Source organism: Carcharhinus amblyrhynchos, chromosome 14 (assembly GCF_965287045.1).
Source record: "Carcharhinus amblyrhynchos chromosome 14, sCarAmb.v2.hapA, whole genome shotgun sequence".
NCBI lineage: Eukaryota > Metazoa > Chordata > Chondrichthyes > Carcharhiniformes > Carcharhinidae > Carcharhinus > Carcharhinus amblyrhynchos.
The window spans coordinates 61,453,359-61,478,912 of NC_137337.1; the positions used below are offsets into that span (position 1 = coordinate 61,453,359).

The 25,554-nt window shown below is 42.1% G+C and overlaps 1 protein-coding gene across 5 annotated transcripts in view; it reads left to right on the forward strand.

Moving 5' to 3' along the window:
• The window catches only part of capn3a (calpain 3a, (p94)), a 124,960-nt gene that overhangs the window by 85,655 nt on the left and 13,751 nt on the right, over nucleotides 1-25,554 (forward strand). For 2 of the 5 annotated variants that reach the window (XM_080202986.1, XM_080202983.1), the window contains 6 exons: nucleotides 474-682; nucleotides 8,582-8,618; nucleotides 14,834-14,923; nucleotides 16,292-16,369; nucleotides 18,696-18,753; nucleotides 22,104-22,165. In XM_080202986.1, coding sequence (XP_080059112.1) covers nucleotides 474-682; nucleotides 8,582-8,618; nucleotides 14,834-14,923; nucleotides 16,292-16,369; nucleotides 18,696-18,753; nucleotides 22,104-22,165 — 534 coding nt within the window. Of the gene's footprint in view, nucleotides 1-473; nucleotides 683-8,581; nucleotides 8,619-14,833; nucleotides 14,924-15,587; nucleotides 15,653-16,291; nucleotides 16,370-18,695; nucleotides 18,754-22,103; nucleotides 22,166-25,554 lie in introns of those variants that run through there. The other 3 variants (XM_080202987.1, XM_080202984.1, XM_080202985.1) reach the window with 2 other exon arrangements.

A 25,554-nucleotide genomic window follows, 5' to 3' on the forward strand; every position in this document is an offset into this window, starting at 1 on the left:
TTCCTATCTCAGTATGAATGCCACAGTTTCATGAAATGGAACTACTCCCTACACCAAGCTTTCAGTTATGTTCTGTTTATTCCTGTGCCAATTAGCAAATGGCTTGGGTACTAATTTCAAGATGATCACCAGTAGAATCCTACTTTTAAAGTTGAATTTCTTGCTCTTGACACTCCATAATTAAATCTTTCCTTTAAATTCTTTAACTAATCCTTATCTTCATCGATTGCCTTTAGCTGCATTCACATTCTTGCAGTCTGCTTGAACAGCTTATACCTCAATTTACTTTTAATTGGTTCAATTTAAAGATTCTGTTCCTATTGTCTTGTTTCTCCTGCTGGTAGAGAGATTCATTCCCTATCCAACACTGCCAGTTCTCCCAGAATCCATATATGTTATGAAATATGGTAATGTTTAATTTCATGACTGGAACAGAGATATACAAGACTTTATTCACTTGTTTCTTTTTTTAGATGCAAGGCAATAAGCAACACCTTCCCAAAGATTTCTTCCTCTACCAGGCTTCTAAGTGCAGGTCTAAGTCTTACATTAACCTACGGGAGGTATCGCAGCGTTTCAGCCTTCCCCCAGGGGAGTACGTCATTGTCCCTTCCACATATGATCCACACCAAGAAGGCGAGTTCGTTCTCAGGGTCTTCTCGGAAAAACAGAACCTGTCAGAGTAAGTCACATCTCACCAGGCAAGGGTGTGAAGAGAGACCAAGTAATAAAAAGTGTCTTACAAAGGAGAGCTGCTTGGTCAGCTGTCCCCTATTGTTCAACCTACCTTCCTGATAGAAGAGTGATAATTGCAATATTAAAGAGAAGAGCAGGGAATTTTCCCATTGTCCTAATGCAACGCCATCGAAAAATATGATTAACTAGATGCTTATCTCTGTCGGTCACTCATGTAGGTTTAGTGTGTGCAGATGGTTGTTAAGTTTGCAACGCAAAAGGAGTTAGTGTATTTCTGTGTAGTCCACAATCTGTGCAATGAACTGAAGAATTTCTGTGAAATGTTTTTCAGTATTTCATAAATATAGATTTTAATTTATTGAAAATTGTTCTTTGCTGCTATGTAAGCCTTTGGTGAAAGCTAAGTTTGGTCAACTGGTTCATTCTTTTTCTCAGTTAATTTTTGAAAATTATTATTGAATAATAAGTCTTAACTGTCCCTCACCTTATTCGCTATGGGCCATGAACTGTGCAAACCCAGAAAGTTTGTGCTTTAAAGCGGAGGAATTTAGAGTAGCTAAGAGTAGTGGGCGAGAAGAGGATTGGGAGAGGTTTAAATGTCAACAAAGATTGACAAAGAAGTTGAGAAAGGAGGGTAGGAGAAACTATGAAGCTGGGCTAGCGCTTAATATAAAAAAGGATAGCAAGAGTTTTTATAAATATATAAAAAGGAAGAGGCTGGCTAGGGTGAACGTTGGACCCTTAGAGGATGAGAAAGGGGACCTAGTGGTAGGGGATGGGGATATGGCTAAGGTATTGAATAACTTTTTTGTTTCTGTCTTCACGGAGGAGGACGTGAATAATTTGCCGGGTGTTAGCGATGGAAAGGTGGTAGGACTGGAGGGTCTTAATGACATTACTGTTACTAGAGAGGCGGTGCTCGACAGACTGGAGGGGCTGATTATGGACAAGTCCCCAGGACCGGATGGAATGCATCCGAGGGTTCTGAAAGAAATGGCGGAGGTGATAGTGGATGCATTGGTGGTTATTTTCCAGACATCGCTGGATTCCGGGGAAGTGCCGGAAGATTGGAAAACGGCTTATGTTACGCCGTTGTTTAAGAAGGGTGCCAGGCAAAAGGCAGGGAATTATAGGCCGGTTAGTTTAACGTCTGTGGCAGGTAAAATGTTACAATCCGTCATTAAGGAGGAAATTGCGAGGCATCTTGAAGGGAATTGCTTGATAGAGCAGACGCAGCACGGTTTCATTAAAGGGAAGTCGTGTCTGACAAATTTACTGGAGTTCTATGAGGATGTGTCTAGGGCGGTGGATAGAGGAGAGCCGGTGGATGTGGTCTTTCTGGATTTTCAGAAGGTGTTTGACAAAGTACCTCATAAGAGGGTATTGCAGAAGGTCAGGGGACTTGGAGTTGGGGGTAGGGTGTTAGCGTGGATAGAGGATTGGTTGTCAAATAGGAGGCAGAGAGTGGGGGTCAACGGGTGCTATTCGGATTGGCGGATGGTGACTAGTGGAGTGCCCCAGGGGTCGGCGCTGGGGCCTCAGCTTTTTACCATTTATATAGATGATCTGGAGGAGGGAACCGAGTGTAGGGTGTCGAAATTTGCGGATGACACCAAGATTGGGGGAACGGCAAATTGTGCGGAGGGTGTGGAGAGTCTGCAGAAGGATCTAGATAGGCTGGGCGAATGGGCCAGGAAATGGCAAATGGAATTTAATGTTGGCAAGTGTGAGGTGGTCCACTTTGGTAGGAAGAATGGTAGGAAGGACTATTACTTACGTGGCGAAAAACTGCAGCAGGCGACGGTGCAGAGGGACCTCGGGGTCCTTGTGCATGAGTCGCAAAAACCCAGCTTGCAGGTGCAGCAGGTGGTCAGGAAGGTGAATGGGATGCTGGCCTTCATAGCGAAGGGGATTGAATATAAAAGTAGGGAGGTCTTGCTGCAGCTGTATAGGGCATTGGTGAGGCCGCAGCTGGAGTACTGTGTGCAGTTTTGGGTGCCGCACCTGCGCAAAGATATTTTGGCCTTGGAGGGAGTGCAGAGGAGGTTTACTAGGCTGATACTGGAGTTGAGGGGGTTGAGCTATGAGGAGAGGCTGAATAAACTGGGCTTGTACTCATTGGAGTTTAGAAGAATGAGGGGAGATCTCATTGAGACGTATAAGATGATGAATGGGATGGATAGGATAGAGGTGGAGAGACTCTTCCCGCTCAAAAAAGACAGTAGGACTAGGGGGCACAGCCTCAAGATAAAGGGGGGGCGTTTTAGAACGGAGTTGAGGAGGAACTTCTTCACTCAAAGGGTGGTGAATCTCTGGAATTCTCTACCCGTTGAAGTGGTGGAGGCTGCCTCGCTAAATATTTTCAAGAAGCGGGTTGATGGGTTTTTGATAAGAGAGGGGATTAAGGGTTATGGGGAGAGGGCCGGAAAGTGGAACTGAGCCACGACAGATCAGCCATGATCTTATTGAATGGCGGGGCAGGCTTGAAGGGCCAGATGGCCTACTCCTGCTCCTATTTCTTATGTTCTTGTGTTCTTATGATCCAAGTCTCTGCTGTGTTATCAGAGCTAAGCTGGATTTGATTTGATTTGATTTTGATTTAACTTATTGTTGTCACATGTATTAGTCTACAGTGAAAAGTATTGTTTCTTACATTCTATACTGACAAAGCGTACCATTCATAGAGAAGGAAAAGAGAGTGCGGAATGTAGTGTTACAGTCATAGCTAGGGTATAGAGCAAGATCAACTTAGTGCAAGGTAGGTCTGTTCAAAAGTTTGATGACAAGGAGGAAGAAGCTATTCTTCAGTCAGTTGCTACATGACCTCAGACTTTTGTATATTTTTCCAGATGAAAGAAGGTAGAAGAGAGTTTGTCCAGGGTCCATAGGATCTTTAATTATGTTGGTTGCTTTTCCAAGGCAACAGAAAGTGTAGACAGAGTCATGGATGGGAGGCTGGTTTGCGTGATAGACTGGGCTACATTCACAATCCTTTGTTGTTTCTTGCGGTCTTGGGCAAACCAGGAGCCAAACCAAGTTGTGATACAACCAGAAAGAATGGTTTCTATGGTGCATCTGTAAAAGTTGGTGAGAGTAGTAGCTGATGTGCTAAATTTCCTTAGTCTTCTGAGAAAGTAGACGTGTGGCAGTAGGTGCACAGAAGTGATGTCAGTTCTCCAAAGTTGGCAATTGGAATATACAACAAGGTCCCTGGTGCTAATCACCTCCAAGAAGTGGATGCAGTTTGGTTGATTGCAGGATTGGGCTGCATTGCGGTGTTCACTACAGTAGAATATCCTGCAAATACCATCGATGGCCGCACATGAGGAATGGTTACTTGTTGAAGTCCTGAAAGGTGGCACTATGTTGCAGCAGAGTGTATAATGATGAGATCACGTTTGGAGTACAATACTGTGCACAGTTCTGGATATACTTGCCTTAGATGGATTGCAAAAAAATCCACTGGACAGATTCCTATGTCCTATAAGAAGAGCTAAATGGGCCCATATTCTCTGGAGTTTGGAGAATGATCGATGATATTAGTAAAATGTATAAAATTTTTAGAGGGCTTGATTGGGTATTTGTTGACAGCCTGTTTTCACTAGAGAGTCTAGAGTGAGGATAGGATTGTATTTAATGGAAGTGACGGGTGTCTTGCCCACTGGCTGGAGACACAGTGAGAGCCCCATGTCACCTCTTTTCAGGAAGGTCTGCTGAATTTAGTGCCACTTAGGTAATTAACTAGACAATGGCATGCTTTCCCCTAGATTCAGGAGCTCAGTGATGGAAGTCCCACCCTCCAAGTGCTGCCCAATCAGAGGCACACAGCTCTATTGAATGGCAGTACAACTGGGAATGTAGTTCACAATGTGACACCCACCCAAGTCCACCTTTTGTATTTATCAGGGTGAAAGTGACAAGGAGTCCATCCACAATTGTCTTGTCCAATTAAATGGCAGTACAACTGGGAATGTAGTTCCCAATGTGACACCCACCCAAGTCCACCATTGTATTTATCAGGGTGAAAGTGACAAGGAGTCCATCCACAATTGTCTTGTCCAATTAAATGTCGCCACTAAACTTGCGGGGGGCGGGCGGGGCAGGGCGGTGGGGGAGCCGATGTGGGCTGGCTGACCTCCAAACTCGTAACTTGCACATGGGGGTAGAGTTGTCATTCATTTTCACCTGAGGACCGGAATATTCCACTCCTGTCCACCTCTGGCGGCTTTGGCAATAACAGTGTAAAATATCACGAGAAAGCCAAAGTCATGTTTCGCATTGATATAAAAGCAGGAAATGGTCGTCCCCTCCCCATCTCAGTGGTGTTTCCCGCCATTCAACATGTGGAACCTCATTGTAATGTGTTAACATATCATTATCAAGCTCATATACCAGAACCATATCCCCATGTATAAAAGTGTGGCATGATATCAGAACAGTGCGATGCATGACTGGTCTCAAAGGGAGTGCACCTGAAAAGCAGATCGCCAAAGAAGGCTTGGAGGTGAATGTAGCATTCAGGGAAAGGGTGATGAAAGGGAAATGAAACTTTGATGCGGGGGGTCCCTGGGTGAAGAATGTTTGGTCTCTCGGTAAAGAATGTTTCCTGATGTGCTCGCTGTGCACCGAGATAGACTTTAAAAATGACACTTGGATCATCAAAGTGCTAAGCTGAAGGAGGGATGGGCAAATCAGAGGCCACTGCCAGCAATGTATCATGGAACCCCTGCCTGCCTCCTCTTCCTTTAAATCCCACACTGTATGGTGGAAAATGTCACCATTGCCTCAGAGCTGCTTTTCTTGTCTGGGTCAGCCTTTGCCAATATTGGAGAAAATCTCACCCATAGTCTCAGGATAAATTGACTATTTAAGCCTGAAAGAGAAGTAATTTCTTCACTCAGACTCTTGTGAAAATAGAGAACATAATCAAATCTTTTGGATGTGATGGGAGGTGTCTACGTGGAGCGCTACTATTTACTGAGCTTTTCAATGTATTTGTAAATGGCTTTGATGAAGGTATGGAGCTGCAAATCTAAGGTTGCCAACAACATCAACTTAGATGGCACAGTAAGTCATGCAAGTTGGAGCAGAAAGTTGCAATGAGACATTGATAGATTACAGAACAGATGAAGTTCAATGTGGGGAAATGTGAGATCATTCACTTTGGACTGAAGAAATATAGATTGATGTATTTTTCAAAAGGTGGTAAGGTATGTGTTGTGGGTGAGTGGAGATGCACTGTAGGAAGGAAGTGAAGGCATTAGGGAAGGTGTAGGAAATATTTACACAAATCATTCCAGGTATGAGAGATTTTAGCTACGAGTTTGGATTGGAGAAATCAGGATTATTCTCCTTCCAGAAGAGAAAGTTGAGAGAAAACTTAATTGAAGTTTTAAAAATCATGAGGCAACTAAATGGAGTAGATAGTGAAATTGGTGGAAAAGTTGAGAATAGAAGGATGCGGATTTAAGATGGTTAGAAGAAGAACAGTGATGTGAGGAGAAAGCTTTTTAAACAGCGAGTGGTTAGGATCTGAAATACACTTCTTGAAAGGGCGGTGAAGGATTGACACATAGAATCTACAGTGCAGAAGGAGATCATTTGAACCATCGAGCCTGCACCGACAACAACCCCACCTGGGCCCTGTTCTCATAACCCTGCATATTTACCCTCCTAGTCCCCCTGACACTAAAGGGCAATTTATCATGGCCAATCAATCTAACCCACACATTTTTGAATGTGGGAGGAATACCCAGAAGAAACCCACGCAGATGCAGGGAAGAATGTGTAAACTCCACACAGAGAGTGACCAAGGCCAGAATCGAACCTGGGTTCCTGGTGCTGTGAAGCAGCAGTGCTAACCACTGTGCCATCATGCTGCCCATTCAATTGTGGCTTTTAAAAGTTTAATGACTCAGGAAACCTAACTGGAAAGGAATCTAGTTTATTACAGATTGCAAAGTAAAATCACTACCATGGCATACACACACTGTAATCCCTGTCTGGGACTACAATTCAGCAGGCTCAGTCCTGGGCCCGCCTTACAAAAGACTCAGGTAACGAGTTCCAGCTGGGCAGGCTACTGCCTGTTACCAGGGGACCCATATTTAACGAGCCTCACGGGAGATCAATCAGTGATTCCCCAATGACCTCGTGGAGAATTGGATAAACACCTGAAAAATAGGCAGGATTACAAGGGATAGGTGGGGGAATGGGACCAGTTAAATTGCACTTGCAGAGAGTAGGCCTGGAATTAATGGACCAAATAGCCTCCTTCCGTACTGTGATTTTCATTGTGAGGGTGTAGGTGAGAATGACTAGGGCTTGTTTATTATCCATCCCTTGTTGCTCTCAGAAAATAATGGACCTTTTCCTCTCATTAATGAGTGGGTTGCTGGACCATTTCAGAGAGTGTTAAGAGTCAGATAGAAAAACCATCCCACAGGCAAGGGGTGGTCCATGATCTCAGGCAGGATTTTACAGTTTCAGGACAAGTGATACCATAAAGTTCCGCCCATAGTGTGGGGTTGGAGTCATGTATAGATCAGATTAGATGTGGGTGCTAAGTTCCTTTTCCAAAAAGTTATTAATAAACTAGTTTGAAATTTCTGACAATCCAGCAGTTTTCATGATCAATTATTCTGGCACGGTGGCACAGTGGTTAGTACTGCTGCCTCACCGTAGGTTCGATTCCTGGCTTGGATCACTGTCTGTGTGGAGTTTGCATGTTCTCCCCCTATCTGTGTGGGTTTCCTCCGGGTGCTCCGATTTCTTTCCATAGTCCAAAGACATGCTGGTTAGGTGCATTGGCCATGCTAAATTGCTCCTTAGTGTCCCGGCATGCGTAGGTTAAGCGGATTAGCGGGGTCGATATGTGAAGTTATGGGGATATGGCTTAGGTGGGATTGTTGTTGGTGCAGACTTGTTGGGCTGAATGGCCTACTTCTGTACTGTATGGTTTCGATGATTATCCCAGATATATAAATCTAATTTCACAATTTGTCATTGTAGAATTTGAACCCATGACATCTTGGCATTCTAGCCCAGTGCCATGAACACTTTCAGTTAAACCAGTGTGTAGGTAGGTATTCCTGTTTACTCATCTTGACTGACCCCTCCTCATATTTGCAAACTTCAGAAACCATGGTCAGAGTTTTCAGTTCTGAGTTCAGAACCCAGTTATTAATTCTAGTCTGGTTCCTGACCCCACACAATATGTCCCAGACACGCTCTCACAGAATTTTAAAGGGCCAGGACAATGGATTGAGGGTGGCCTCCCAAAGCTGGAGTGTCACTGCATGACCTTCCTGCACTGACAAATAGGCAACCACACTGGCTAAGGTAGGTGGTCCTGATCTGTGATGGAGAGGCAGGTGAAGCCCCAACATGGAGGTAGCCTCCAAAGAAGAGGTAAATTTTGTTTTAACTTAAAATGGCCACAGCTACCCTACCATGAAAATGCTGGACAATCTAGTCATGGATGGCCAGTAGCCACAACTGTGGTTTGCCAGCCATAATGGATTGTGAGTGGGAGTCTGTCACGTGATCCTCTGCCCATCCCTCACACTTCCTGTCCACCAGATTGGCCTGGATCATGTCGCTCACATTGTGACTGTAAATCCCAGAAATGGGGCGATAATAGACTCATCAATGATGAGTCTCAATTCGTTACTCACCGTGGCAATGATAATAGCTTGGGGTTGGGATCATGATGGTGAACTGGCACAGAGCCTGGTGGCACAAAGTGATGCACCCACCTGCCCATGGTCTGGACCCCACATTGATTTAAAAATTCTAGCCCATTTCGCCAGACCTTAGACAGGTGAAATTTATACAAACATTTTCATTTCTTACTGTAAATATATGTGTGATTTATTTATTTCAGGGAAACTGAGAGCCAGATCATAGCTGACAGCCCTGAGGTTTGTACCATCTTTACTTTCGTTCATCCTTTTGGTTTTGTACGCATTTATTATAACTGTTTGTGTTCTGGTTTTCCAAGAATCCTCCCAGTGCAGCCTCTACTTCCAATAGGCTCAGTGACAGATCACATCTTATACATTCAACAACCTTTTAATTCTGGTGTTGGGGCTTTGCTTGCTTCTTTACGAGCAGAAATGTGGGTTTCTACCAAAACGTTTCTAAAGTGATGGTGATGAAATTTGACAGGAGAAACTTGAGGGAATCTCCATGTTTGTTTAACTGGCTTGTTTACTTGCCAAGTGTGATACGTCCTTGAGAAGCAGCTCTGTCTCTAAGGTATTGAGTTATTTAGCAGATTGAAATTGTCCTTCCATATCTGGGACCCAGGTTAATCTGCAGCTCAAACCGATGGGATTAAAATCCCCTCTGTTTTCTGGCTATACACATCCTTTCTGACATGCACCTGGAACCCAGCATGACCCTTTCAAACATAGTTTGACATGTGTTGCAAAGCCACAAGACATCAGATGTGGAAGGTATAAATGCAGGAAACCTGGGAGTTGAGGAACACAACTGGGGCAGATTTGAGACATTCAAACAATGTTATAGCTGATCTGGGAGCTTGATGTTGGCAATGGTTGCCAAAAACAGAATTAGTTCAATTTTTCAGAACTAACTTAATGGTAGGGAATGAACAAATCTGCCTGTTTGTAGAATGGAGCAGGTAAGCAGTTAAATTGCAGTGGTTTAATTTCCCACTCTGTATCCACCAATTTCTGATTCAATGCCACTGTCATTGTGGCAGATATGGGCGCCCACAGGTTTCAAGTGGGAGCTTCATGCACAAATGATAATCTGTGATGTCGGTAGCACCGCAATAGTATTTAAACCTCTCCTGGGGCAGTGAAATGTTTCCAACACTAAAATGCTTTCCTCGGTGGGGCCAAGAACGTAATTTCTAGTGGCCAGCTGACTGGCAGCCTGAAATTAAATCTGGGATTTAAAATATCCCGAACTTGAAGTTTCATATGACCTGTTACCCTCTGCCTGAAATCCACTTCAGCTTAAAATACGTCCCAAAATTATAAGTAGTATTTAGACTGCTCAAGATGTATGTCATGGCTGAAAATGTTAATGTAACTTCCTCATCATTTTCCTATTGTTATTTTTATTTCTTCTATGATCTGAGTGAATAATCTTTCTTTCTCCTCTGTCCAATCATCTTCTGCTGATTCAGCTGCAGGTATGTGAGCTCTGCTATTGGATGTTTGTTATGCTTTATTAGTGTATGGTATCTGAAAGCTCTTGGACAATTGTGGTTCATTCAGAGAGTAATGCCGTCAGTTGATGATGAAAGGGCACAGAAAATCAGGTGATGAGGGTGCCACGATAGAAGTGGGAAAGACACCTTTGACTCAAGAGCACCAACAAAGCACATTTAGGAATGAGGGTCTTCCTCCACAATAATGCCTGGAACAAATGTGTCTCCAATATTTAATTATGTTCAGGATTAAAGCATGGGGTGCAGCAAGACTTACTCCATCTCCCTATGTGTGAACATGGGGTGACATGGTGGCACAGTAGTTAGCCTCACAGCGCCAGGGATCCGGTTCGAACCTGACTTCGGTCACTGCGTGTGTGGAGTTTGCACGTTCCCTTTGTGTCTGCTGTGTGAAGTTCCACACAAAGTTATGCCCAATACTCAACTGATGGACTGTGCTTATGTGCAAGACAGACCATATGTCCACTGACCAGAGTAACTCAGGCTGCATTGATTGTACTTTGTCTCTCAACATAGTGGGATAAATCTTGACTTTATGCAATGGTATAAAATCAGTGATTGCGATGGAACTTAACATTTGAGAGGGATGTAAGATTGCCTATCAACCCCTTATCACCCATTTTGCAATGATGGAGTCAAGATTTACTACACTTTATCCCAAAGGCAGACTAATTTAATAGTTTGTAACTTATGTCTATTTCTAAGATGGGTTACATATTTCACACCCAGTCTGCATGTTTCCTACTGGATGGTCCAGATGAACCAATCCTGGAGTTCATGAGACTTTTGTCAGCCCATGGTGTAAATGAAGGAAGGTTTATTTTCTTGTTCTAGACTATCTACAGATCTCTCATATGAAGAATCATACTCATTGAAAAATTGACCCTTGTAACACTCATTCCCAGCTATCAGTTTACAGACTCTTTCAGGATTTAAGTTAAAATCGATTTATGTACAAAGGGTGGCAGTAATTTGGAAATCTCTTTCATAAATGGCTGTTGATGTGAGGTCAACTGTTAATTTTAAATCTAAGATTGATAGATATTTGTTAACCAGGAGCATGGGGTCAAGGCAGGTATGTGGAGCTAGTTCATACCTTAATCATGATCTCACCTAATGGCGGAACAGACTTAATGGCCTACTCATCTTCCCATGGCCCCTTGCTCCCAACAGCTAACTTACAGGCTCCCTCAACCTAACTACAAGCTCACAAGCCTTTCTTGTGCCCAGTACAAGTCTCCCCTTTCCTCTTTGATCATATAGCAGGCCTTTTCCACTTTTCAGCCTCTAGGCATTGCTCTGCTTGATTGGAAATCCAAAGACCCTTGTCCTCAAATAACCTAAAACCCAAAATGTAGGTAACTTTTCCTCTGTCTGTCAAAATACTAACAGATTTTCATCCTCAAATACCATTCCATGGACTATTCAAATAGTACACCATGGATCTCATTTCTGCCCAACAGTGTTAACTGACTGTCTTGTCACCTCCTAGAAACACCTCACCCTTGGTGCTGGCTGGCATGGATAATTTTGGACTTGTCAATTTCCAGTACTATTACTGAGTGGTCCATAGTTCCAGATTGCTAGGATGTGGAGTCCTAGATGGTTGCTAACAAGCTGTTAGACTTTGGCAAGTATTGTCTGCAGATAATTCAACTAAACAGATTTGTGTGGTTACCTACGACAATCAGACAATTTTAATCCTTTTCACTCCCAGTAAAACTGCAATCACAAACTTACATTCCATGATCAGTACAGCAGAGAGTGGAGGAAAATGTGCTAAATGTTAGTTTTATCTTGCTTTGAAATGAGTTGTGGACATGTTTTGGATTAGAGTCATAGTGGTTTACAGCATGGAAACAGGCTCTTCGGCTGACCTTTTTTTAAAAAATCCCTAAGCTAACCCCAATTGCCCATATCCCTCTATACCATTTCATCCATGTAACTATCTAAATGCTTTTAAAAGGCAAAATTGTACCCACCTCTACTACTACCTCTTGCAGCTTGTTCCAGACACTCACCACCCTCTGTGTGAAAAAATTGCCTCTCTGGGCACTTTTGTATCTCTCCCTTCTCGCCTTAAACCCATGACCTCTAGTTTTAGCTCCCCTACTTTTGAGAAAAGATATTGACTATCTAACTGATCTGTGCCCCACATTATTTTATAGACCTCTTATAAGATCACCCCTCAGCCTCCTACGCTCCAGAGAAAAAAGTCCCAGTCTATCCACCCTCTTCTTATAACCCAAACCATCAAGTCTTGGTAGTATCCTAGTAAATCTTTTCTGCACTCTTTCTAGTTTAATTATATCCCTTCTATAATAGGGTGACCAGAAATGCACACAGTATTCCAAGTGTGGTTTTACCAATGTCTTGTACAACTACAACAAGACGTCCCAACTCTTGTATTCAATATTCTGACCGATGGAACCAAGCTTGCCGAATGCCTTCTTCACCATCCTATCCATCTGTGACTCCACTTTCAAGAATTGTTTATTCTGATTTAATGCTCCAGTTGATTGTTATTGGTCAGGACCACCTCTGAGAAGAAAATTATGTATTTTTCTTTCTTGAAAATTTATGTCAAATATCTGGATTTTACAGGTGTTTTCTTGAAGGATCATATATTCTCCAGTGTATATGTTAAATTAAGACCTTATTTTGTTCCTTCTATAACACATCCCTTCCTTGTAACTGTCCCTTTATAATAGATATTATCATGTAGGTTTCTGATAATTCCCTCCATTGTTAGAGGCCCTTCCTCATAGCACCCTTATATATGCACTTCATAACAGACCCCTTCCTACCCATTCTTCGTGTTGCCTCATTCATAACAGGCCCCTGTAAACAATACCACACTACAATGTACCCTGACGTATGAAACTACAATATAATAGCTCCCCTATTTGTAACATTACTTTGATAATGGATTCTTTTCTTATGTCACAAGTTCCTGTTCCTATAGTGTTCCTCACATACATCAAGACATATCAAAATGCTTGACAAATGGAATGAAAATAATGGTTAACAAGTAAGAGACAGGGAATTGAAAAACAAGTTTAAGATCCTTAACAAGTTGTTGAAAATGAGCAGGAAAGGTTAAAGGTGGAGGGATTGAGGGAAGAAATCCTTTGTGGCTGGAAGAATGGCTACTGAACATAGAATGGAGGGAGCTGGAGAGGAGCTGTCATTGCACTTACCATTGAGGTACGGTGCCCTGGGAGTGTATTTGAAAGTGTAAATTGGCAGGTCACAAATCAATTAGTTGGGACATATAAAAGCCAATGGAGCTTTTCAAGGTCAAAGTTGATGGGAGACTGAGATTGAGCATGTGGTCTGAAACACTTTGATGTAATTTTGGGATTGAGACTCAAGGCAATATAAATACAAATTAGACGGAGAGGGGATAAATTGGAGGAAGGTATGTTTCTTGGTAAAGGGAGGGAAGCTCATTCTGGGGCTAAGTACTTTCAAATTTAGATTTAGGGTCGAGCTGAGACATTGAGACAGTTGGAACCAGAGGCATGTAAGAGACATGTAAGAAAGGATATTAATAAACTAGAAAGAGTGCAGAAAAGATTTACTAGGATACTACCAAGACTTGATAGTTTGGGTTATAAGGAGAGGCTGGATAGACTGGGACTTTTTTCTCTGGAGCGTAGGAGGCTGAGGGGTGATCTTATAGAAGCCTATAAAATAATGAGGGGCACAGATCAGTTAGATAGTCAATATCTTTTTCCAGAAGTAGGGGAGCTAAAACTAGAGGTCATGGGTTTAAGGTGAGAAGGGAGAGATACAAAAGTGTTCAGAGGGGCAATTTTTTTCACACAGAGGGTGGTGAGTGTCTGGAACAAGCTGTTGAGAGCTAAAGAGGGTAACTTTAATTAGGCTGACACCAGGCTGAAAGAAATCTTAGCTTAATTAAGATGGACAGGGTGTTCAAGAGTCTAATGACAGCCTTGATGTAGGAGACAGAGGGGCAGAGCCAGGTTTTTTAAGGCCTGCACTTGGCACCTGAACACTCTCCCCAAGCCCACCCCCCGCCACCTCCCAGTTGTAATCACTAATACATTAGTGATGCATGGGACAGGACGAAGAATGGGGACCTGAGGCTGTATGGACATGACTATAGAACCACTGGAAAAACCATTTACAATTTCACATTGCTGCTGGGAGCTACTTTAATGTAATTCAATTAATGGTTAATTCTCCGCTTACAATGAAGTCTTATAAATATCTTTCTTTATTCCATACACCTCCTTATACAACATCATCTATAATATCTTCCTCCTCGTGTAACACATTGCATCCTTACTTTTTTGTCAAGTGTTATTTCCTCTAAAGCAGTCTTGTAATGGCCCTCAGATTGTTGATATTAAGCAATGAGTGCAGTTCTAGAACATTATTTCTGTCTTAAGAGGGAGGGACCTCGTAGCTGAATGTAGGGATGTGTAAGGAGTGCAAAGCTCTACAAATACATTTATAGTATCCAATCCTTCCCCTGCATCAAAGAAAACTGTTCCTGAAATGAAATGTGGTAATCTATAAATTAAACAAATAAACGTACCTTATGTTCACTTCATTTTTTCTGCCATTTTTCTTTCCATCTGTACTTTCTCTTTTCTGTGGTTCAGGTCTTGCTGTTATCTGATACCTTTCACTACTTTGACAAAGTGAGTTTAGACAGTGACTGTGGGGACAATATTCCCCTCTCCTAGCTCAGTAATGGTCAGCTGTAGTGCGGCCTGGCTGAGACCAGCTAGCTCAACACAAATTGACCAAAGATGGAACTTTACCGCTCCATATGGCCCGTTCTGTGGAGCCAACTGAGTAGAACTTGAGTAATTGTACATTCAAGGCACCTGTCAAACCCATTCTGCATCTCCACCACGCTCTGTTTCATCATTTCTAATCACTCCCTCTTTCCTCTAGCCAATCATCTTTGTTTCTGATAGAGCTAAGGACACTGTAGACTCGGAGATGGAAAAGGAGAAAAAAGTGGAAGAGAAGAAAAAGACACAGGTTTTTCCATGTACTAGCATGGCTTGGATTGTGATAGCCTGACCTCAGTGAAATATGCTCTGCACTGTTCTTTCCCGTTAAGAAGGGACCTTAAATAGCAGACTGATGCCGACGCTTAAAATTTTCCATTGAATGGAAAAAGGTCAAAGTATGACAGAGTTCAAGAGCATTAGGGTTACACCATGTCTCTGAGCTTCCTGTAAGGATCAAAATCTGGCCCGATTGAATATGGGGATTTCCTAATGCATTTAGGAATGCATCACTCACAGAGAACTAGAAGATGCTTGAGAAATGGGAAGAAAATAGGGCTGCAAGTAGATTAATCTCACTAACAGGTTCAGACTCCTAAAGAGAGAGAATCTCAGTAACAGGACCCATCTCATAGTGAGAGACAGCCTCGCGAACAGGAGCAGACACCTAGAAAGAGAGATAATCTTACTAACAGGATCTGATGCCTGGAGGGAAACTGTCTCAGTAACGGGACCTGACTTTTGGAGAGAAATATTCACATTCAAAAGCAAAGTGCAACTTAATTAAAATATTTCAAGGACTGTTGTCAGAATCTCTTCATTAAATAACCTGATTCTGAGGTCAGCTTGACAAAGATGATTTTTATGGTGTTTCTCCTTATTTAGAAGTAATGCCTTGTCCCTCAGTCCTTACGTCTGGATTTACCAGAGTCAGAAGTGAATAGAAACACCATGTCAATCTTCTATTCTGAGTGGACAGGTGAATTGCAATGAACAAATTAGGAAATTCAGAGTGTGCAGCAAGGGCAGTCCTGCTTGTGCATGTTAGAAAAGAAGCAACATCCCTGTTTACACTTTTAACTTTGAGCTAAGAAAACTGTCAGTGTGCAGAATAAACAGTGACTTGAGGCTGATGTACAGAATGATCTGGATTTTCATAGATAGTGGAATTATATGAGCAGCTGAAGTAAGCATGAATTTTGGTTTGTTTGGAACATTAACTGAGGCAGTGTTACACTACAAGGGATGTTTAATGCCAGATTATAAATGTGCTTCCTGATGCTTAAGTTAATGCTTCATAATATCTATTGGACAGAATTATCATTGGCCTTTTGTGGGGTTGAGAGTCCTCTTGATATGTTGACCATCAGATTTTCCAAAGCTGAACATTAAAAGTCTTCTAGAGAAACAGCCACCAGAGGCCTGTTGACAGAACACACTGCAGGCTTGTCACAAAAATAGCTTTGTTGCTTATGCTGGTTGTTTTGAATTTGGCTTTGATGTTTTAGACTTTTCTCTATTGACTTTTCACACAAATGTCTTTTCTAAGATGTTAAGAGACCCATTCTTATTGCATCAACGACTGTTTAATCTTTGATTTAATTCCTTCCACGGTTAGCCTTCAGCAACAACAACCAGGGAGGAGAGTGAGGAGGACATGCAGTTCCGCCGTATTTTTGAACAGATTGCAGGAGATGTAAGTATTATTGATTCTTATTGTCAATTTCTTTCCAGTGAAGTTGGGAGTTTGGAAATATTGATGCAGACCTTCCGGTCACCAGATTGTCAGGGGCCGATATATTGGGATCAAATAGTTATGGGAAAAAGCAGGATTAAACTATTCTGTTTGACAATCAGTCATGATCGTAATGAATGGTGGAGCAGGCTTGAAAGGCCAAATGGCCTCATCCTGCTCTTATCTTCAATGTTTCTATAATAGATAAGCCAAGATGTATCACAGGATCCCATGGAAGTCTTCACGCACTGCCTCCATGGGAAATGTTCAAAGTTTGAACTTCTAATGGGCTGTTCCAGAGACCCTCTGAAATAGAATCAGACACTTTAGACAGCTCCAACGTACTCACATTTTGACATAGTTAGCAGGAAATGTTGGACAGAAAAATCCTAATCTAACTCCTATGCAATTGTGAGTCAATCACTCACACTGGGTCACCCCAACCTCAACTGTCTCCCAACCTGACCTAACTAGCCCCCCACCATCTGACTCCACTACCCGACCTGATCGGATTACCTCCTGACCAGGTCTGACCGACCACACCACATTCCCCTAGACCAGATCTGACTAACCCCACAATCTGACCTGAATAATCTGACCCACCTACTCATCTCACTCATCTGCCATCTACCTACCTACCATCTTAACCACAAGTCAGCCTACCCACCTGCCATTCTACCCACCTGCTACCCTATCCATCTACCCCATCCATAACACCCTGCCACACTACCACATTACACACTTTAAACCCACCTACTCCACCCAAATGCTGCCCTAGCCATGTACCACCTCACCCACCTGTTACCCTAACTGCTTGCCTTCCTACCATCCTGCCCACTTCCCACCTCACCCACCTGCTACCCTAAAAATCTACCACCTTACAACCCTATCAACCCCTACTCTGCCACCCTATTCACCTACTGCTCTATCACCTGCCACTCTGTGTGACTCTATCCACCTACTACCTCAGTCACCTGCCACTTACTTATTTACCTCAATTTATCATCCATTCACTCATTCATCCATTCACCCATTCACTAACATTCATCCACATCCATTCAGTAACATTCACACTGGACATTTAAATAACTTTAAGTCAGCTTCTGTTCTGCTTCTCTTCACTGTTTACTGCATGGATTTCTGCACTGAGGGAGTTCTTCTGCATTGTGGATCGGATATCTGACCCTTTCAGCTGTATTAAAGTAAGTGATTAGTTTTTGTTTAGTTCTGGTGCTGATTGGAGGAGTTGGGCCATGCTTTGAGATATTATTGCGTATTTCTTTCATCTCAGAACAAAAATTGATTCCCAAAATAGGAGTGATGCCAAAGGACAGAGTGATTGCTAATATCATGCCGCTTATTCGGTAAAGAGGAGATTGATATACATGGCAACTACCGGCCCCAGTCAGCCTAATACCAGTGGTGGGGAAATTTGAAAGCCAAAATTTCCATGACAAAATTAGTTATCGCTTGGGAAAATATTAATTTATAAATACAAACTAGTACAGAATTGTTAAAGTAAATCATATTTGATAAACCTGATTAAGTTCTATGATGCAGTAACCGAGAGGGTTGATGAAAGAAATGTAGTTGAAGTAAGGAATATGCAATTTCAAAAAGTGTTTGATAAAATACTACACAAATGACATATTAGCAAAATTGAAGCCCATAGGTAGCATGGATAAAAAACAAAAGCTAAGGGTCAGAAAGCAGATGGTAGTGGTGAACATTGTTTTTTCAAACAGGAGGGAAATATACAGTGATGTTCCTCAGAGATTTGTATGAGGACCATTGCTCTTTTTGATATATATTTGTGATCTGCACTTTGTTTTGTACGGCATAATTTCTAAGTTTGCAAGTTACACAAAACTCAAAAATGTTGTAAATAATGACAAAGTTGAGGAGGATATAGTCAGGTGATTGCTAATGACAATTTAATTTTAACACAGAAATATGAAAAGATGGATTTGATATTTTAAGGTAGAAAAACAATACTAATTAATGGTACAATTTTAAAGGGATGCAGGAAGAGCATCCTGGCATTGGTTGCTGATACTAATTGTGTCATTCCTGATGTCAGGTGATTCAGGTGCTAGCCTGCATGGAATTATGGGATATTCCCACCAAATGTGGCAAAAGGTGCTAAATGAATATCTTTGATTACTTTGACAAGCCTAAGAGACAGTTGTCAGAGTAACAACAAACGCTGTTGTGTTAAAGTGGAGGAAAGATGAACTCTGGGGCAAGATTATCATAAAATTTAAATGTTTTATCTTGTTCATCACAGGACATGCAGATCAGTGCATCTGAAATGAGGAATATCCTAAACCGTGTTGTTAAAAAATGTAAGTATCAAATAAACAAACTTAACACTAAACCTCATCATTACAGGAAGGTTATGTGAGATAACGCCCAGCACCTGCAGTATTACCTCTGGAGATTGTCCTTTATCTCATCCGCATGCTGCTCTTGGTGACAATTTAAGAAGTTCATCCATGAGATGTGAGCATCGCTGTCAAGATTAGTATTTATTAACCATGCTGAACTGCCCTTGAGAATGAGTAGCAAGCAGCATTCTTGAACCATTGGAATCCATGTAGTGTAGGTATATCCACAGGGTTATTAGGGAAGAGTTCCAGGATTTGATACCCTAAAAGTGAAAGAACAGCAGTATATAGATGATGTGAGACTTAAACAGAAACTTGAAGGTTGTGGTGTTCCCATCCATCTGCTACCCTTTTGTTCTAGGTGATGGAGACTGTAGGTTTGGAAGGTGCCATTGAAGATGCCTTTGAGTTGCTGCAATGTTCCTTCTTCATGGTACAAACTGCTGCCAGCATACAATGGTGATAGAGGGAATGAATGTTTAAGGTGGTGAATGGGATGCCAATCAAGCAAGTTGTTTTGTCCTGGATGGTGTTGAGCTTTTTGAGTTTTGTTGGAGGTGCAGCCACTCAGGCAAGTGGAGACTATTTCATCATACTACTGACTTTTATACTCTGCAGATGATGGCTATGAACAGTTGTGAGATGAGTTACACTTGACAGAGTTCCCAGTATCTGATCTGCTGTTATAGTCACAGTATGATTGTCCAATTATATTTCTGGTCAGTGGTCATAGAGTAATTTATAGCACAGAAAGTGGTCATTTTGCTAGAAGTGCACAAGATTATGACAGGCTTAGATAGGGGTAGACAAGGAAAAATGGCTCCTATTAACTGATGGACTTGGAGACACAGAATTAGGATTTTGGGCAAAGGATGTAGATGGAATATGAGGAAGAACTTTTACACATTATGAACAATAATGTCCCTTAAACTTGCTGTACATGAGGGCAGTGGTAGTGGGAACAATCAATGATTTGAAAAGGTAATTGGATGGACATTGAAAGAAATAAACTTGCCAGGGAGAATGATTAAATTCTCTCTTGTTCAAATGTTCATTGCATTTGTGTGGTGTAAATGTTAAATTATTTGTCACTTATCAGCCCAAGCCTGAATGTTGTCCAGGTCTTGCCCAAGCGGGCACAGATAGCCACAATCTCTGAAGAGTTGCAAATGTTACTGAACGTTGTACAATCAGCAAACATTCTCACTTTTAACCTATGCTAGAGGGAAGGTCATTGATGAAGATGGTTAGGCCTAGGACACTACCCCGAGGAATTCATGTAGCAATGTTGTGGGACTGAGCTGATGGGCCTCCATCAACCATGACCAATTTTCAGGTTTGACTCTAACCAGTGGATAGTTTCCCCCTTAATTTGAATTGACTTTAATTTTGCTCGGGCTGCTCACTACCACACTTAGTCAAATACTGCCTTGATGTCAAGGGCAGTCACTCTTACCTCACACTGGAATTGAGCTCCTTTGTCCATGTTTGGATCAAGGCTAGAGTGAGGTCTGGAGTTGATTGGTCCTGGCAAAACCCAAACTGAGCTTCAGTGAGCAGATTATTGCTGACTATGAGTCACCTATTAACCTGTCAACACCATCTTCCGTCACTTCGCTGATTGAAATAACGATACATGGCCTGATTTTATTTGTCCTTCTTTTTGTAGACTGGACGTACTTGAGTAATTTTCCATACTCTAGGCTTACATCATCTTAAAGGTCCCAATGTCTACTTAATCCATTCCTTCTCTTTTGTCTTCCTGCTCTCCTGTCACTACTCTTGACATGTAAACCTTTTGGATAATGCAGGAGCTATCCCCCTCTTAGGATTGTCTGAAGGTCCAATGAGGCATGTGTTGCTACCTCATCTGCAAGCAGCATCACCAATTTTTGAGGCCTCCTTTCTTGGTTATTTTCCCACCTGGTATGTCCACTACACCTCAGGTGCCATTGCTTCCTTGGATTCTACCAGTACATCAATTATGGCTCTTGATGCCTTTTTCTGCAGCGTGTCCATTCACTTATGAACAAAATCCTTGCCATCCCTGACTTATTGTAGACTGTTGCATTTATATTGTGGCTTTGACTGCAGTTTGGCTTTTGTGTCTGGGGTGGTGATCCATATTTATCCTCTCTTAATGTCTTTCTATATCCAATTGTTGTGATGCTGTAGCCCTTATCACCAAATTCCACTTTGATTTCCTCCACTATCCTGGCACTTTCCTCTTTGAAAACCTTGTCTCATTCCTCCCACTTCTGCTTTAAAATCTTTGCTAATTATTGTGCATACCCATCTCCCAGAATCAATGGTGACAGGCTCCTTGTTTTCAAACATGTATAAGCTGTAAGTGACTTTGTCATTTTTCTTAAGTGACTATGCTCAAGCCTGCAAAGCCCAACATAGGTCCAATCTTGATGTCCACAGAACTGACAGTTTAGTGTTTTTGGTGCTTGGAAAAACTTCTGCAGCTGCACCATCTCTGGCCTTTGGGAACATTGGATGTTATGGGTTTGGTAAAATTGACCCTTGAAGTATGTTGAACCAAATTTCAATGCTTACTTCCATATGACTTGTTTGGCTGCATTGTTTTCCCAAAAGAGTTGATCTACAAGATATAAAATTGTAAGGCTCCTTTTTTAGGATGCCCTTGTACCATTTGTACTGACCACTTTGATGCTGTTTGCCCTGGGACATTCCTTCATAGAAAATCTGTTTAGGGATTCTTTAATAAGCCACAAGGGAGACCTGGCTTGCCCATCTAAGTTCAGTTTTGAGCAGGGTGCTTTCGACCAGTGAAACTCCTTAACTGTATGAGGGGTTGTTAGCACAGTATTGGTGTTACACTGCTGATAGAAAGTTAGTGAGGGATGAAACCAAAGCCAGTCTTTACTTGAGAAGCATTTATTTACAGAGTGAAATGTTTCCGGTATCTATCTCCTGACTCCTTCCATTTTTGTATCAGTAAGTGTCTGTGTTCAAGTAAACATCCAATCAATGACCTCACCTACGTTATTTAACTTTAATTGATAAATTCACAAATGGGATCCTCAGTTGTGCGAAAGATTGTTAGTACAGGACCCAATAATTAATAGGATCCCCAGACTGTATTGCAGATTGTCACTATTATCCAAATGGTTAATGGAATACCCCAAAGTATTTGAGAGAAGGCTGGCATTCCTAATGCAGTAGGAGATAATTCCCTTTCCCTTTCCCCTTCCATCCTTTCCTATACACAATATTTAATGTTTTTTCTTTTGACATGTGATACTGTGATTTTTGAATATTAGAATTCTTTCTTCTCACAGACAAGATGAAAACTGAAGGGTTCACTCTCGAGTCTTGTCGCAGTATGGTTGCCCTCATGGATGTATCCTTTCATTGTCAATAATCTGAAGTCTTTGCCTTTACTCCTGACCCAACTAAGTGCTAGGTTTCAATGATGCAAGTTGGTTAGATGTTTGTCATTGACTCTGCAAAAGACTTAGGGGAACAGTGCATTTCCACAATTTTCTGCTCTAGATTCTTGGTCTATATTGAGATAATTGGCTACAGCTGGATAGTAGTAGAAGTTGTACAACTGTCCTTGGCACTCTTTTAAGATAAGAACAAAGAGTAGGAGTAGGTCATCTAGTCCCTCGAACCTGCTCCACCATTCAATAAGATCATGGCTGATCTTTTTGTGGACTCAACTCCACTTACAAGCCCGCTCACCGTTAACCTTAATTCCTTTACTGTTTTAAAAAAATTATCTATCCTGCCTTAAAAACATTCAATGAGCTGGCCTCAACTGCTTCACCTAGGCAAGGAATTCCACAGATTCACAACCCTTTGTGTGAAGAAGTTCCTCCTCAACTCAGTCCTAAATCTCCTCCCCCTTATTTTGAGGTCATGCCCCCTAGTTTTAATTTCACCTGCCAGTGGAAACAACTTCCCTGCTTCTATCTTACCCAGTCCCTTCATAATCTTATATGTTTCTATAAGATCTCCCCTCATTCTTCTGAATTCCAATAAGTCTAGCCCCAGTCTACTCAGTTTCTCCTCATAAACCAACCCTCTTAACACCGGAATCAACCTAGTGAATCTCCTCAGCACCCCCTTCCAGTGCTAGGGACCTTTCTCAAGTAAGGAGACCAAAACGGTACACTACTCCAAATGTGGCCTCATCAGCACCTTATACAGCTGCAACATAACCTTGCTGTTTTTAAACTCCATCCCTCTAGCAATGAAGGACAAAATTCCATTTGCCTTCTTAATTACCTGCTGCACCTGCAAACCAGCTCCTTGTGATCCTTGTACAGGGACACCCAGGTCCCCTCTGCACAGCAGCATGCTGCAATTTTTTACCATATAATTTTTTACCATTTTGGTAGAACAAAGGTCAACTGACTGCATAATTGTGTGGCTTTCAAAATTTAGAACCAACTCATTTATCCCCATCATGGCAGAAAAGCATTTTGTTTTGTGTTTTTCCTGTTTTACACGTACTCCCTTCTTTCATTCTAATAGTGCTAACTTGCACTGGGACATGCTTTCCCTGTCAAGTGACTGTCATTTATATGGGAATTGGGTGCTTCACAGTGCCAGGGACCTGGGTTCGATTCCCAGCTTGGGTCACTCTGAGTGGAGTTTGCATGTTCTCCCCGTGTCTGCGTGGGTTTCCTCGGGGTGCTCTGGTTTCCTCCCACAGTCCGAAAGATGTGTGGATTAAGTAGATTGGCCATGATAAATTGGACTTTACAGTCAGGGGTCTAGCTAGGGTAAATGCATGGGGTTATGGGGATAGGGCCTGGGTGGGATTGTGGTTGGTGTGGACTTGATGGGCTTAATGGCCTTCTGCACTGTAGGATTCCATGATTCTAGAAAAAATGGTCAACTGCCAGGCATATCTCAGTAGAGCTTGAAGCTGTCCTGACTCAATGTCCATGCTTATCCACTTCCGCCAGAAACTGCAGGATGGCAATTGTGAGAGAGAAACTTGACCAATCTTCACCTCACTCCAGGTTACTGATGCCAATTGTGGCTAATTTCCCTCATGTTGACAACTGGCTATGATCAGCTAACTCAGCGTAGGGCAGGGCTAGATCTAGTCTATACTGGCAGAGGATAATTGAGCTAAATTCTCTGATCCTTTGACTTTAACTTAGAATCAAAGAACCCTACAATGCAGAAAGAGGCCCTTCAGCCCATTGAGTCTGCATTGACCACAATCCCACCCAGGCCCTACCCCCACATCCCTACATATTTTACCCACTCTTCCCTCTAACCTAAGCATCTCAGTACACTAAGAGGCAATTTTTGGCATGGCCAATCAACCTAACCCGCACATCTTTGGACTGTGGGAGGAAACCGGAGGAAACCCATGGAGAAACCCACCCAGAGAAACTTCCTTTCTGTTTTTTGAGTTTGCACATAAATTGTTTTCTCCCCCAAAATTTGTTTTGCTGATATGTAACTTTACTTAAGAATGCCAACAGTTATATGAAATGTAGTCCTGATATGCAGCATCTGATGGTCATGCAGTGACCTGAAATGGCAAAATGACAATTGTCTGTAGGCAAAAGTATACAAGGCAATTTAGGGACAGGAACAGTCCGAATAAAACAATTCCCCTTAAATGGATCAACTACCCAACTTCTCAATTCTTTCTCTCCCCAGAACATAATCCAATTGTTTTGCTGTATCTTCAGTGGAGATTCAGGTAGCACGAATGATGTTTTGGACCAAATTATAGCAGCAGAGCTGGAAAAGTCCCGAGGCAGTTTGCACTACATATATTCACCCCTTAATTTTCGTCGTCTTACTGCCAACTTCCTTCATTTTAACTTGCATCATTGATATATGAAACAAATTGACCAAATCAGTCAGTTCCCTAGATACTTGTGCAAACATCAATCAGTCATTCTATGTCTTCCCATTTTCCACAGAAACCACATCCATGTTCTTTTTAATTTCCAACATAATATATTCTTGATCACTTCAATAACTTCATTGCTCCCTTCAGTCTCTTGTCAAGGGCAATATTATCTTCCCAATGATGAGGTATCCTCCAGGAATTCAGATAAAGGTCTGATCACATTATCTTGGATTAGTGCAAACACTTTTAATTTATCACAAACATGGGGGTTAGACCTTTACCTGGTGCAACAACTAAAAACAGTCTGCTAACTCGCTTTCACCTATTCTATGCCATTGCATCCTTTTGGGTGGCACGGTGGCAGAGTGGTTAGCACTGCTGCCTCACAGTGCCAGGAACCCAGGTTCACTTTTGGCCCCCTGTCACTGTCTGTCTGGATTTGCACATTCTCCCTAGGTCTGCGTAGATGTCCTCCAGGTGCTCTGGTTTCCTCCCACACTCCAAAGATGTGCAGGTTAGGTTGATTGGCCATGCTAAATTGCCCGTTAGTATTCAAGGGATTAGAAGGGTAAATATGTGGGATATGGTCTGGATGGAATTGTTGTCGTCAGTAGAGGTCCAATGGGCCAAATAGCCGCCTCCCACGGTGTAGGGATTCTATTCTATGACTGTGTTTATTTGCTTTCATAATTGCAATTTAAGTACAGAACTAAAGGAATTGCTGATAATTCCTAGCTGCAGTGACTACTTTCTTATCAACAAAATACATTGATGTGCACCTTTTGGACAACATGGTGGCACAGTGGTTAGCACTGCTGCTTCACAGCACCAGGGACATGATTTCGGCGTTGAGTGATTGCCTGTGTGGAGTTTACACATTCTCCTCGTGTCTGCATGGGTTT